Raw genomic sequence first — 14,281 nt, forward strand, 5'->3', positions numbered from 1 at the left:
GGTGATTTTTTTTTTTTTTTTGACAGACGGACCTTGAATATAGGAAAATGTAACCTTGTATGCCTGGTTTGACCAAGTAGGATTTTCAAGCACATCATCTAATTGAACCCTACATATTATTCCACAGAGTTTTTAATGCCGCTTTCCATAAACAATCTTAAATTTCTGCAGAAAATTATATTTTCACCTGAAAAACATCATACCCTTTGCAAAACGTTATCATTAATATCTGATTATTTTAAAGCTAAGTACAACTCCAAAAAGCATTGAGGTATAAAGAAATACATTGTAAATACATTACTTCAATTAGTTTTTATACGAATGAGAAAAGTTCTCTTAGATAAATAAAACTGGGGAAACAAAACAAAGACTAACCTAAGTAATAAATTATGGAAATTTTATTTTACATAAAAAAGGATGCTGTTAATCAGAGTAACACCGTTACAGGATTTTGACCAAAAAAAAAAAAAAAAGACACTTTGGGGTTTTACCGACTTGTTTTGGTTTGTGTTTGTTTGCTTGTTTTTTTAATAAGGGATTTGCATTTTTGGCCTAAGCAACAAGAATCCATCCGCTTGGAAAACTCTGTCTCCATGTCAAAAATGTGTGACAGGAAGGTGAAATCGTATGAGCTCATATTGATATTAGTCAAAAACCAAGCAGAAGACAAAAATTGTTATGTAATTTTTAGCCAGAGGTATCTGAAAACACTTCCTAGCCAAGCCCTAGCAAGAATTTATATAAATACTTATTTATGAATGATCTGTTACAGTGCTCCTATCAGTCAGCTGCCTCTGTGTCCTGTTCTATTGAGAAAAATACATGCGAAGTGCTGAGCAAGATGTTCTCATTCAGGTGATAAGCTAGATCAATAAACCCCTCCCAGTTTGGACCCTGGTACATGTCCACCCAGTATTATAAACATTATAGTAACATATAGAATGACAGAAAGAGACAAAATGTACTTCCATGCTTTTCTAGGAACTCAGAGTATGACAAGAGGCAAAAATTTAAACTGTGCAGAGTAACTGATAGACTGGGCTCAAGTAAACCTTTGGAGATTCCCCAAGCCACAAGGCAAAGAAATTATTACAGAATAACATAAATTACACATTTAGTAGTTATTCTAAACAGTCAACATTCTCCAGCTTTCCCCCGAGTCCCATCACGCACTGTCTATATGCCACTTATTATGGCTGAATACATACACACACACAGTGGAGTATGAACTCCAGACACTACTCTGACGACCCAGAAGGCTGGAGTAAATGAGTAAATAATCTCCTGCAGCCCTGGTCCCATAACTCCCTCGATATCCTTAGGTAGATGCTTCATCAGTAAATGTTTTATTTCATTAGTAAACATTTTGTCACTTCATAGGCCTTAACACATATTACAATTATTACCTACTTTCAGGCCTATTAAACTGATTTGACTCAAATTCCAAGTGTCATAAATAAAACACTCTGACCAGAGTTACTGGCCAGAAGGGATAGGCAGCTACGTTACCACACTTCTCAAAATCTGTCACTAAAATAAGGATGCCTCCTCCTGTGTCCCTCAAGATATGGATGCTATAAATATAATACATGCCACTTGTACTGCAGCAGTGCATTCCGTTTGTGAAAAGCCACCCATGAAACGAAGACGTTTCGCAGTTAAAGCCTGGACTGGAGACCTGGGAGCCCGGGTTAGGCAGTTCCCCCATCCACAGACTATTTCACCTCCAAGAGGTCACAGACACACAAGTGCCCTGTTCCCACGTTCTGGAAAGCTCCCCGGAACAGCTGCTATTGAACTTTTTTAAAAAAAAAAAAATTAGGTTCTGAGCGTGTGGCCAAGCAGGAAAGCAAGACGGGACCGGCAGCTGGCAGGCAGGGCTCAGCGGCCGCGCACCGCGCCCGCCCTCCTCTTCCCGCCGGGGAGGCGAGAAGGGGTTTCCTCGCGCCCGCCCCAGAGCGGGGAAGTCTCGGTGCCCGCCGCCTCACGGCGCGGCCCCTCCACAAGCCCCGGGGGGCCCCAACCCGGCCGCCCCTCGCTCCCTCCTCCCGCGGGAGTCGCCGTCGTCCCCCCCCCGCCGCCGCCCTCGCCTCACGACGATCCCCCCCCCCCCCGGCTCGGCTGGGCGACGTGAAACTCGTCCGGCAGCCCTCCCCCCCGGCGCGGACCGGGCCCCGGGCTCCGCGGGCGCCCCGGGCCGGCGGCAGCTCCCGCCCCACTCACTTGAGGAAGTAGCGCTGTCCCGTGTGCGTGAGCGCCATCTCCCAGCCGGGCGGCAGCGGCAGCTCGTCCGTCACGTCGTAGGAGCGCTGGCGGAGGTGCGCGTGCTGCGGCGCGGCGGCCGAGCCCACGAGCGAGGCGGGCGAGGAGTGGGAGCGGACATGCTGCGCGGCGGCGGGCCGCGGCGGCGGGCCGCCCGAGTCCGTGCTCGACTGCCGCGAGTGCGAGCCCGAGTCGGGCTCCTTGAAGAAGGACTCGGGCAGGATCTTCTTCCGCCAGGAGCTGGGCTTGGGGTTCATCACCGCGTTGAAAAGCGCCTCCAGCTCCGTGTCCAGGTCCTGCGTGACGTGGATCACCTGCTGCCCCGGTGGCGGGGCCGCGGGAGCGGGGTTCATGGTGTCCCGTCCCCCCCCGCCCCGACGGCGGGAGCAGGCGGTGGCCGGGGCGGGCCGCGCCGCAAGGCCGCCGCCGAGGACGTGCCCTCCGGGGCCGGGCGGGCGGCTCTGCGGGGCTCCGCGCCGGGCGGCGCGGGGGCTGCCTCTGCGCCGCCGACCGACAGCAGCGCCGGTGTCGCGAGGGGCGGGCGGGCCAGCCCTCCCCCCGGGCCACGCCGGGCAGCGGCGGGACCAGGGCAGCGCCGGCCCCCGCCGCCCGCCCGCCCGCCCTCCCGGCCCGGCCCGGCCCCCGCCCCGCCCCGGCCCGCCCGCAGTTATGCAACTGGCGCGGAAACTTTGGGCGCTCGGAGCCTCCCTCCCTCCCTCCCTCCCGCTCGGGCCCCCGCTCGCCCCGTCCCGCACAGAGTTGGCGGAGGCGGCGCCACGGCGGCCAGGGCGAGCGCGGCAGCCGCCGACCCGATCGCCGCCGGCCCGGACCCTGCGCGGCGCGGGGGCCCCAGGCGGCCCGGCCCGGCCCGGCCCGGGGGTGGCGGGAGCGCTGGCCCGGCCCGGCCTGGCCCGGCCCGGGGGTGGCGGTGGCCCGGCCCGGCCCGGGGGTGGCGGTGGCCCGGCCCGGCCATCGCCCCGGGGCCCGGAGCGGCGGCACCTTCCTGTCACGCAACGCAGCTGCAAGTGTGGCTTTGGTGTTCGAGGAGCGTTTTGTCTCCTGATCCATCTGAATTTCTGTCAAACTAATTAGCTTTGCTTTAAAACCATTATTCGGGGAGTTCACGGGTAGTACTAGTTTGTGGAAGATGATGGTTAAATTAGTTCACGTACAAGCTTCACGGTGTAATTGAGCAGTGCTGTGGCGATGGGGAAAAAGGGGGAAGCCTTCGTCGTGGAGTACAACTGCTTTGTTGTAGTTTAGGTAAGGCTTAGCCCTTCGCTGACAGGTGCAAATTCGGTGCAGAATTGGATCGTAAGTCTTTCCAACTCGCTATCCGTGGCTGGTATTTCAAATAAAGCTGTGATACTCTGTGGATCTAGCCTGACCGCCTGTTTGGTCACTTGTCCTCCATTTAGCATGTACTAGAATCCCGAGCTGACATCAAAATGCTTTCCTGAGGCCTTCTATAAAATAAATATAATACCTACCATATTTTTTAATCTTGTATCCTATTTTTTGGTGCACTTGGACCAACTTTTGAATGGTGATGTGACCAGAACTTGCTTAAATTCAGTAGGTGCATCTATGAAGAGTAATATTGTTCACTTTCCGACTTCAATGTTGGTTTTTACAGTAGGAAGCACATAGTGTTTTTATAACTACATGCATATAGATATGACACATTGTCTATACAAACACACAACTTTATTTTAGTAATGCATTTTGTCATTTCTGCATTTTGGACAGACTCCAGGCTATGCTGATTGGTAAGAATACATCCTCCTCAGTAATCAGAATCTACTTTAGAAAAGTCTTAGGTAAGTAATTTTTTTTTTCTGAACTTACTTTTTTCTTACCTATTTCTTGAAGCATGAACTATTCTGAACTTCATTTGGCTTCTCCAGCTTAGAACTTGGACCTGACTCTTGAACAACCTTTGTCCCTTGATCAGTGCTACATTTAATATGGGTAATGCAGACTCTGAGATTTGTAGTTTAAGCCTGTACACGAACTCTGGAGTAGGATCAGATAGCTCTATGGAACAGATCTTGCTTGTGCATTTCCTGATTTCCTTGATTCAACAAGTATTCCCTGTGATTTATTTTTCCTTACGCTTCCTGTTCATGTTTCCATTGGCTAGGCAGATCTCCTCCTCGGTTTGAATTTTTTTTTTTTTTTTTTTTTTTGCCACATCTGCTGTATTTCTGGTCAGGAAACCCAGTACTCCTGAGACTAGTTTATGCTTCCCTTCCCTAAGAATTTTCCATGCTATCTTTTGTACCATTCTTCTACTGCTTCCTCAGTGGGTCACCTGCTAGCATTTTTACTAGCTCAGACAGCTGTGCTAATTACAGCACCTGCTCCAGGGTTATGCAGATACTGCCTATATTCTTTTATTTTTCTGCAATTTCCTTGTTTAAAACCTTCGGCTATTAGATGACTGTGTGTGTGTGTGCGTGCACGTGGTTACTGTACAGATAATGATCTGAACATGACTGATTTTTCGTACAGCTTTTACAAGGGCTTTTTTGCTTCCTCCAGGCCTCTGTATCCTGGAGTAAAGACACACCCATTTGCCTATTACATTCCTTTCCAGACGACATGCCTATTCAAGGTAATCTTTTGTAATCTCATTCATGGTGACATCTCATCTGCATTAATTAGACCACTTCCATAAGACAGTATGCCATCTCATGAGTAAATATATGCACATCTGTTCTAAACTTAAGCAATATTTACTACAGCTGGAACTGTGTTCTGCAGCAAGATGATAGTATTTCAGCTGCACTTTTTACTGAATAATGTAATTAGCTGCTATTGTACCACCTGGTAGAGGCTAAAGCATCTTTTTCCCCTAGTCTGAAAGTGATTGTAAGAATAAATTCTCATAGTATTGTTGCTATTATTCTTTGTTTAGAAAATAGTAACTTCCTTCTTTGGACACAAAAATAGGATATGACTGCCACGTTTTATAGAAAATTATGCAGTATGTTCAAGTCTATGGAAGACAATGACACTTCCATCACAGTGGGATTGGATTAAGTGATAAAGGAACCAAACTACAGATGTGACATAGAAAGCCTCTTTATCTTCTTTCTTCTAATTACAAGATTGTGGATTATAAAAAAGAAGACAATAATGTTATTTTATCTCATTTTTGTGTGCTCTTCAAATGTTTTTGAATAGCACAAACTGTTGTTGTTCAACTGAAGGATTTATAAAAGTACAGTGCTTTCAGTATACCTTATTTGTCGTACATTTTCTAGCAAAAAATTCAATATATACCTCAGTGGAAAGCCAAGCAAACAGATCAGAAGAAATAAGTACACTTTCAAATGTTCCCTTAGATAATGAGCATCTAATGGTTTAAATAAACAAAACCGCATTTTAATTTTTAATCTAGATCCATCACTGATTTGTATCAAAACCCTACATACATCAGAATTTTTCTGAGAAAGCCTACATAGGTGAAGATGCATGTGATATGTCTATTATAAAATAAAACATCCAGGATTTCCTGGAAAAATGTCATGCTTTCTGGTTAACTGAGTAACAATTGCACGTGCAGACCAGGAAGAGCGTGCACAGTTCCTGCCTTCTGCTTGGGTACGCGCTATGCGAGGAGACTTTAAGCAGTCATTAGCTACCTCTAGTTGCTTTCATATACTTCAGCGAAGAAGAGCCATATATAAAAAGAAAGCTTCTATTCCTCCAAAATAAATAAAGGAGAACAAAAACCACAACGGAACAGTAAACATGTTACATTAAGTTTCACTATGCAGAGGTATACACGTGCATCATACAGACACATTTACACTTCAAAAAACATATAGTTTATCATGCAAATTATTTTTTGTTTGCATTTGTGGCAACTGGGCATTGTTTGATAGACTTTTGTGATATTATGCTCTTGATAATAGTACTGTATTAATCTGATTTTCAAGAGACTTCTTCTGGAGAGGTATCCTTCACTAAATGTATTGTGTTTTTTAACAAAGGGGTCAATGCTTAAAATTCTGGGGTTTATCTGTGTGCATTTCACAGCTATTTGTTGCTCAGGTGGCTAACAGCTTTTAGACTTTGGTTGGCACTTCAGAATGCATGCAAAGAATATCCTATGTAGCCAACTGTGATGTGGTTTATTTAATACAAAGACCTGGTGTATATTACAGTTTCACCAAAACAGCTATGTCAGCATACTTCCCTGGCCAACATCTCCAAGCCAGCAAAACCTCTAATGTGGATGCAGTCTGCTAGCAAAGAAAAAAACAAAAAGAACTTCTGTCCGCTTAGTCCATGTTGTTTTATAAGTTGATGTAATTTTACTGGCAAGAAAGCTATGTGAATGTCTATAGTAGGTGACTGCTCAGACATTCATTTCAGAAACAGCTGCGCTAACCAAAAAATTGCACGAGTGTTTGTGTCTCAGAGGTTATTCCCCTTAGAGCAAAACCAGTGGAATGGGACATGCCAGTGCTGCTCACCCACACCAGTACATAGTCAGATTACACTGACACAGTTTGCAACGGTGGTAGGGCAAAAGCTGTAGTGTCATGTTTGCAAACAGCTGAAGCCATGTCGGAAGTCACCAGTTACAGCTGCTTGTTTTGACTCCCTTACTGAGGTTAGCATGCCCCTCCCAAGGAGACAGTGGAACAACAGACATAGGCATGCTGTCATCAGTTTGTCTCAGGCAGCTTAAACTGCTGATGAAAATGAGGTTTCCTAATTAGCTGACTTTGCATATAAATTAATTAGGAAATAATATTTGTGGAAATGGTGGTAATATTTAAAGGACAGAAAATCAGCTAGTCTTTAAGACTTTCAGTTACTTGAGGCAGGTCTGGAAGATGATTTTTGGCCAAATTCCGTGGGATAAGTAAGTCCTAAAATAGTAATGTAAAACGAACTGGGAGCTGATCTGCTCTCGTGCTTCAGAATAAAAGTCCAGAATTGCAAAAGAAAAAAATAAATTGCTTAATACAGTATGATCTTATTGGCAAGAGTTGTTCTGGAATAGTTATGTCAGGCTGGCTGCCCGCAGAAATGTTGCTGATAATACCAGAATAATTACCCACCTAACAAGCCTGAAATACACAGGAGTAGCTACAGAGGAAAAAATACTCTGGAACAGCTCTTCAAACTTCAGCAGTAGGGTGGCATAGAACAGTGCTGAGAATCTTAGCAGCATGAAAACTGCTTTTTCTAGCATAACTGATTTAACTTGCAGAAAGATACAGTAAGATCACACGTTTGTTTTTTTGTTAATAAAAACTGCATGTACATGGAGAGTGTTTTCTGATGTAGACTTTGCCAGGAAACAAAGCTAACAGTTTAATTACAATCAGATTTGATATTTTGGGAGAGTCTCCCAGTTTGAATTTTTGGTGTCCAACACTGAGGGCGTATGATTTGCTCAAGCTCAGCAGGGCAATTTGAAACAGAGCCTAATTACCAACATCCTGCTGCTGCTGTTAGCGTAAAACATACCAGTTGTCACCTGTAAGGGTGTGTGTGTATGTATGTATATATATATATAAAGGGCAGTCATATATTTCTTAACACATCTGGAACATGTTGGTTGTACTTGTTGCTCAGTGCTGTGTATTTCACCTTTTCCCTTCTCTGCAGAAGGCCTACATGACTTGTTCTGTGTATTTTTGAATTGCAGGATCCACCATTTCCGTTAGTGAGTAGAAGGAACATTCACGATCAGCAGTCTGTTTTCATCATGTGTTTTCTTTTTGCCTGGAAAGTCATCCTTGATACTGACTTTTAACTTTTGTGGGAGAACGAGCAGAGATGAGAGGCAAATTGTTGTCTAAAAACAATAATTTAAGATGTGGTCCTGCCATTGAGCTGATAGGTGACAGCAAAAACAGTGAAGTAAAAAGAAATACTTCTCTTCCATGTCCCTTTTTGTTTAGCTGCACAGGGAAAAGCCAGACAGTGGGTGCCCGTATGCAGACCAAGGAGAGCCTTTATTCTTTATGTGGACAGAAACAGGCAAACATCTCCATCCATTAGCTGAGACACCGTGAAGCAAAGTTGTCTCAGAAAAAAAAACCATATTTTCTATTCTTGATACCTGGGAAGAGTAGAAGACATAGCATTGCTTTCCTTCTTGTTTTGGTTTTAAGATTTTCAGGAGGAAAATCTGAAGTACTGGACCTGGTGCAGCAAGGTATTAAAAGGTACGATTACAGAACTTAAAAAGGATGAAAAAGAAAACTTTGTATGGTAAAAACAACCCACATAGAAGTACTCAAAATTGATGCATCCTTTTCAGGATATTTGTTGACTGATTTATAAAAGGCATGTATCTTGTTTTCTTGTTAATTCTTAATTGCATCTACTGTATACTAGAGTTCTTTGAGGTGTTTTAAAACACATCCCTAAATTAGCCAGGGTTAGGAGGAAATTCCTTCAATATTCAGGTCGCACGAAGAAGCCAAGATCACTGAAGAAACTCTTTTTTAGAAAGTGCCACAACCTCCAGTTACAAAGTCGAGACCAATGATGCAGTCTTACCTTTTTGATGTAACAGAGCTTCTGGGAAGCTCCCCGGCTAGCTGTGCGGGGGCTCCAGCGCGAGGTTCCCCAAGCACCCCCTTGGGTCAGATGTGCTTAGGGCCGCCCAGGTGGGTGCTGCTGCCCGGGCTCAGCTGGCAGGAGGGAACCTGCAGGGCCCGGCCCGGCCGAGGCGGGTGCCCCGCGCTCACGCCCCCGCCGCGGAGCCGTAACCGCCTCTCAGCAAAGCCCAAAACCGCGGTCCCGGCAAGAACCGGGAAGTGCTGCGCAACCTGTGAATTCCTCGATCCAGGCAGCACAGGATGCATTTGGATGTAGAAAGGCATAAACAGCGGTGATTTTAAATTATTAACCAAGTCCTGAAATTCAGAGCAAAAATGTTTGCAGCAGGTTTTGTCTCGGTAATAGTGCAAGTCCCGAGGGATTTCTTTGAAATCGGCCCTTAGGTTTGTCCTCAACAGAAGCCCTAAGTAACAGGACAGAATTTTTCCTGTTATCTTACGGCAGATCTATGAACGTGGAATGCTTGAAAGGCCTGGTACAGAAGCTTCCTGACTTCCGCAGTTCTGATATTTTAAGTATCCGTTAGGAGCACTAGAAATACTACTTCGGATGTTCACGCAGACCCAAGCACCATATGGAGCAAATAGATTCCATAAAGCAATATTCAGTTTTAATCTATTTACATAAGTTTTCCTTTGGCCAAAAAACCCCAACACTTTCACAGAGCAATAGATAGGGAAATAAGATCAGTAGAAGGTTCTTACATATTCAGTGATGGGAAGAAAAATTATTTAAATGTGTTTTGCACCGTATTTGGTCGCTATGGCTTGTATCTTAGCCTGAATATTATCTACATTTTGTGATAATCAGGATGCAACTATTTTGAATGGTGTTCCTCTTACAAAGTTCACTGATAGATGGACTGAAGGATTGCCTGTCCTTACGTATTTAGACTAAGTTGTCATAAAGAATCTAGAATAAGCAAGTCATAAAGCTGATGATCATGGTAATTCATAAAAAGTATTCTAAAATTCTATTACACAGTCACAGTAAAAACTGTACTTTTATGCATCTAAAAGCGGTCTGCTCACTACTGCATCTTTGGTAGAACTACGTTTAAAACCTGGCACACTTCAAATAAACCAAAACCCAGAACCCTAAATGAAATAAACGTTACAAATAATCTTATGGGTGAGTAAAATTTCAGATTTCAAGATATAACTGCAGTAATCAAACTGCCACAGCTTACACTTATCTTGAAAATAAAATCAGCAAGAGTATTTAGAAAGATTGTGCTGTAATATACCTGACCCTGACCACAAAGCTAAGCACAGAGTGACGGGAGACTTCCTTCCCTTTATTTAGATAAGAAAGAAACAACAGAGCTTTACTGATGGAGTTGTGCCAGGGTAATCCTAATCTTGGACTTCCTTCCCTACACACTAGCTATTGTTATTATTACAAAGTCACAGCATAGGAAACAGGCATTCTTACAAAAACTGGAACTGAAACAAAATCACCATTCATACCTCAGAATCTATACATGGACACATTTCATAAACAGCACTAAATTCAAAACCGGTCTCATACATTTAATGTTATATTCAAAATAAAATGTTAAGACAAAATCTTAGCTCAGTAGGTTTTCTGTTAAATGAGAACTGTAAGCCTAATCCAAAGTTCAGTTAATTTAAATAGATATAAACAAAACCACTAACTCCATAGTTGTTTAAATTAAAACGGTTTTCCCCGTATGATTCAAGGAACATCTAATTAATTAGCCAGGTAAAAGGTAAAAAAGTATTTAGCCGAGTACTTTAAAAACTTGCAAGAAAGCATGGCAGGGACACAGCAAAAGTGCAAGAAAACAGAGCCTGTAGGACAGTCTAAATACGCTTCAGAGATGGGGAATTGATTAAAACTTTGATCAGAAACAATAGATTTTACAAAATGGACAGTGATCGTACAGAGGTCACTCAAACATTAAAAAAAGAGGAAGAAAAGTGCTGCTTCTTGAGTTTGCTCAATGCTTGAAAAAATATAAACATTTTACAACATCAAACATGTCATCGCGAGTTTTAAGAACTGGGTTATATTATGTTCTTTGCTAAGTGGCTTATCAATTTCATTAGCAGAATCAAGAAACAGTATTTTATAGTGGTTGAGAACTGGAAGCTTGTTTCCAGTTTAAAATTGATCCCAAATTTGAAAAATATAAAGTGAAATACATTCCAAGCTAGGTCTGGAGACAATGAAGAATTCTTATCAAAAGACAAACACTGAAAATGATTGTATAGTGAAACTCCTTTGTAAATACCAAACTTTCTGCCCTCTGCTGTTTGGACCAGGAAAAAATAAATTGGGATACAAGTAGCTAAGGGCTGATCCTAACTCCGCTTTTAGGAAAATAATTTAATTTATGATTAAACTAGTTAGACTTTTAGTTGCTCTATGCACTTGAACTCTGCACTGGTATGAAGTTCGCCTGAATATGGTGGTCTATCAAAAACGTGCCAGGAAGCCATTCAAAAGTTGCTTCATAAAACCAAAAGTTACTTGAGATACACAGGAGAGGCAGTTCTGCAGAACAAAATGAAATTTTCAGTAAAACAAAACATGCAGAAGTTCTACACTGAGGGTAACAGATTATGTTCCATAACAGATTTCTAAAGATGAAATAGTAACACACTGAGCTTCCTCACAGATTATTCAGAACTTAACTGATGTTTGCAAATTGCTTAAAGATTAAAATGCTGCACTGCCTACAAATCGAATTTGATTAGTCACTTTTTTCCCAAAGTTACTTAACTTTTTAAGAGGTAAGTTGAAAGTCACTTTTTTTCTGTTAGAAAATCAACAATCAGTTCTTCCAGACTTGCAAAAAAATAGTAGAGAAATGGCCTCAAATGTAACTTTGCTTTTAGTGGCTAGTTACCAGAGCAAATTTAAAGTCTATTCAAAATAAAATGGTTTAAAAGTAGCGACGTTATGGGGGGGCTTTTTTAATAGCTTGTGAATAAAGCTTTGTACTCTCCCCGTCTTGTTCAAGGGTTTCTATAAAGCAATAGCAAATTCATGAGAGGAAACAAGTTATATTAAATACAGATTTATGTCACCTTGAATTTTGCTGAGCGTTTACATTAAACCAGAAGAATCCAGATCCAAGAGTGAATTCTTATTTTACCACTACCTATGGGTTACTGAAGTAGATGCTTTTTCACTCTCCAGCTTCAACTGCCCTACAAAACAGCAGGTACACAAGTCCCGTAATTCCAGCCCTGGTGACTCAGAGGTATTCCCTCGACACCAGTACATGTAATTTGCTGTGCATTCGCACTAATCCTCGTGTTTTAGATCTAATTCTGCTCTGTCTGCACATCAGTCCTCCTGTCACTGCAGCTGCGAAGCCCTTGGTAGCTGCTGCATGTGCTATGAACACAGGGCGAGGGGGGTTTGCAGAGCCACAGAAAGACCCTTCCCAACCTCACATAAAGGCAAATCTACCTTTCTAATAATTAAGGTAAAATCCCCAGCTGCTTTTCCAGGCTCAGTACTTCTCCCCAGAACGAACTGAAAGGTACAGTTCAAAAGTGACATGCTTCGTGTAAAGGATCTTTCTCCTTACTTTTCTTCTTGAAGTGAAAAGTTCACCGATCGCTGCCAGAGTTTGAGTTTCTCTAAATTTCAGCCAGCTTTGAAATTTCAACCTTGACCATCCTCAATTCAGGTCACTTTTTGTTAGAGGAAACAAGACCATTCAGCGTCACAGTTTTATCTTGTACACTGTTGTAACAAGCATCCAAAAAAGGAAATACGCAGGCTTTCTAAGGACATTCTGTAGTCACAAACTCTGAAGTGTCCATTTCACTCATGATCACCAAGGGAAACCCTCCTCTTCTCTTCTAAGCACACACTTTAGAACATGACACACATGTAAATCGCCAGCATTTACCATAATGCTAACTAGCTCAACAGCAGCTAGATTTTTTTCTTTTTTTTTTTTTTTTTAATTTAAGAGACAGCAAGGTAAATATATTCAGATTCATAGTGCTGTAGTAAGATGAAACACAGAAAGTTTCTATTTTGCTGCCCTGAGTTCCAGACTATAGTGAGAGATGGAATACAGAGAACACGCTGGCCTACATCCAGGCTGTTCTTGTATTTCACCTGAAAACACAGCCCAAGTACATTAAAAAATACTAATCAGAAATCCCAAGTAGTAACATCTGATCACATTTAATTACCATTTAATTATTATACATGAAGAAAACTCTATGATTCTATGAAAAAAGTCCCCACATATGGATGGTAAATGAAACACCTTTCTGATTCATATACGGGCCGGGAAATTAAGTTCGTTTACACCACCAACACACTATATAAAGCAATTGAAAGTATAAGCAACTCCATATGCTAGAAAACTGACATTAAGTGGTAGTATTTGATTAAAGCACTTCTGCCATGCATGTTTTATTTGAAATAGTACCTCACAAAGGTACAAAAATTCAAAACAATAATAAAGCATTTGTGAATGTAGGAACCCAATTAATACAGAAATTTATGGTGCTGCTATTAAAGACAGTAAATATACGGTTATTGACAGTATCTGTGAGTTAAGGTTCTCTCTCACCTGTTCCTCCTCTCCAATATACTTTAAGGGCTTTATGATGCACCCTCACTAGTGACAGTAAAACATTAATTAGTGAAACTATTTAACCTTAGTCACAAAAGCTACAAAATATTGCATTGGAATACAACTGAAGTGTGACTTTTGACATAAACTTCTTAGACATATTTCTTAAAAATGGAAAGGCATCATTTATGTTGCACCACTTCGCTAGTCTTTCCTTTAGGAGCACACTATCCAAATAGAGAAACAAAAGTTGTTGCATCACAACATGAAGTCAAGATTCAGCAGAAGTTAACGTTGCTCTCAGTGGGCCCCCAAGCCCATGGCTTTACTTCTGCCACTTTTCAGACCTCCTTCACGTATAACCAGTATGCTAACTTACACTTAGGCCACTGGGCTTTTTCTGGTAACTGCTCCCTGCAGGAGTGACACTGCCTCGCAGGGGTTATAGCTAGCCTTGTTAAAATGGAACGTTAGCTTTATTATACTTGCATTCTAGAAAATGGTAGAAAAGCACTGTAACACCCAGACTCCGAGTTGTTTGAATCCTCTAGTGGAAGAGGGCACCAGTCCCACACGTACTCATACACACATGAGTCTAGATGGAAGAAACATTCCTGTAAAGTATAATTTCTACCAGTATAGGTTGTTGGGCTTTTCTAAATTTCAAAACAGAAGCAAAAACAAGGAAAAAAACTACTCGATACATGTAAAAATAAATGTGTAGCTTCATATAACACTGACTGCTCTACATAATGTAGGAAGGCTCTTCAAGTAGAACTATACTAATTCAAAGCTAAAGAAATTCTCAGCAGAGCATGCTGAATTCCTACATTTGCAAGTAAAGCAAAA

The 14,281-nt window shown here is 42.3% G+C and overlaps 1 protein-coding gene and 1 long non-coding RNA gene across 2 annotated transcripts in view; one reads left to right on the forward strand and one right to left on the reverse strand.

Moving 5' to 3' along the window:
• The window catches only part of WWTR1 (WW domain containing transcription regulator 1), an 82,308-nt gene extending 79,436 nt beyond the window's left edge, over positions 1-2,872 (reverse strand). Inside the window, exon 1 of the mRNA XM_033004641.2 lies at positions 2,224-2,872. Coding sequence (XP_032860532.2) covers positions 2,224-2,615 — 392 coding nt within the window. The 5' untranslated portion in view covers positions 2,616-2,872. The remainder of the gene's footprint in view (positions 1-2,223) is intronic.
• Positions 2,873-3,268: 396 nt separating this feature from the next.
• Positions 3,269-11,959, forward strand: LOC116964604. Its single transcript, XR_004408841.2, has 4 exons — positions 3,269-3,525; positions 4,012-4,082; positions 4,807-4,879; positions 7,937-11,959. It is a non-coding gene; the product is annotated as an uncharacterized LOC116964604 (long non-coding RNA).
• Positions 11,960-14,281: the final 2,322 nt, after the last annotated feature.

This window comes from Tyto alba, unplaced genomic scaffold (assembly GCF_018691265.1).
Source record: "Tyto alba isolate M040663 unplaced genomic scaffold, T.alba_DEE_v4.0 Super-Scaffold_10, whole genome shotgun sequence".
Taxonomy (NCBI): Eukaryota; Metazoa; Chordata; class Aves; order Strigiformes; family Tytonidae; genus Tyto; species Tyto alba.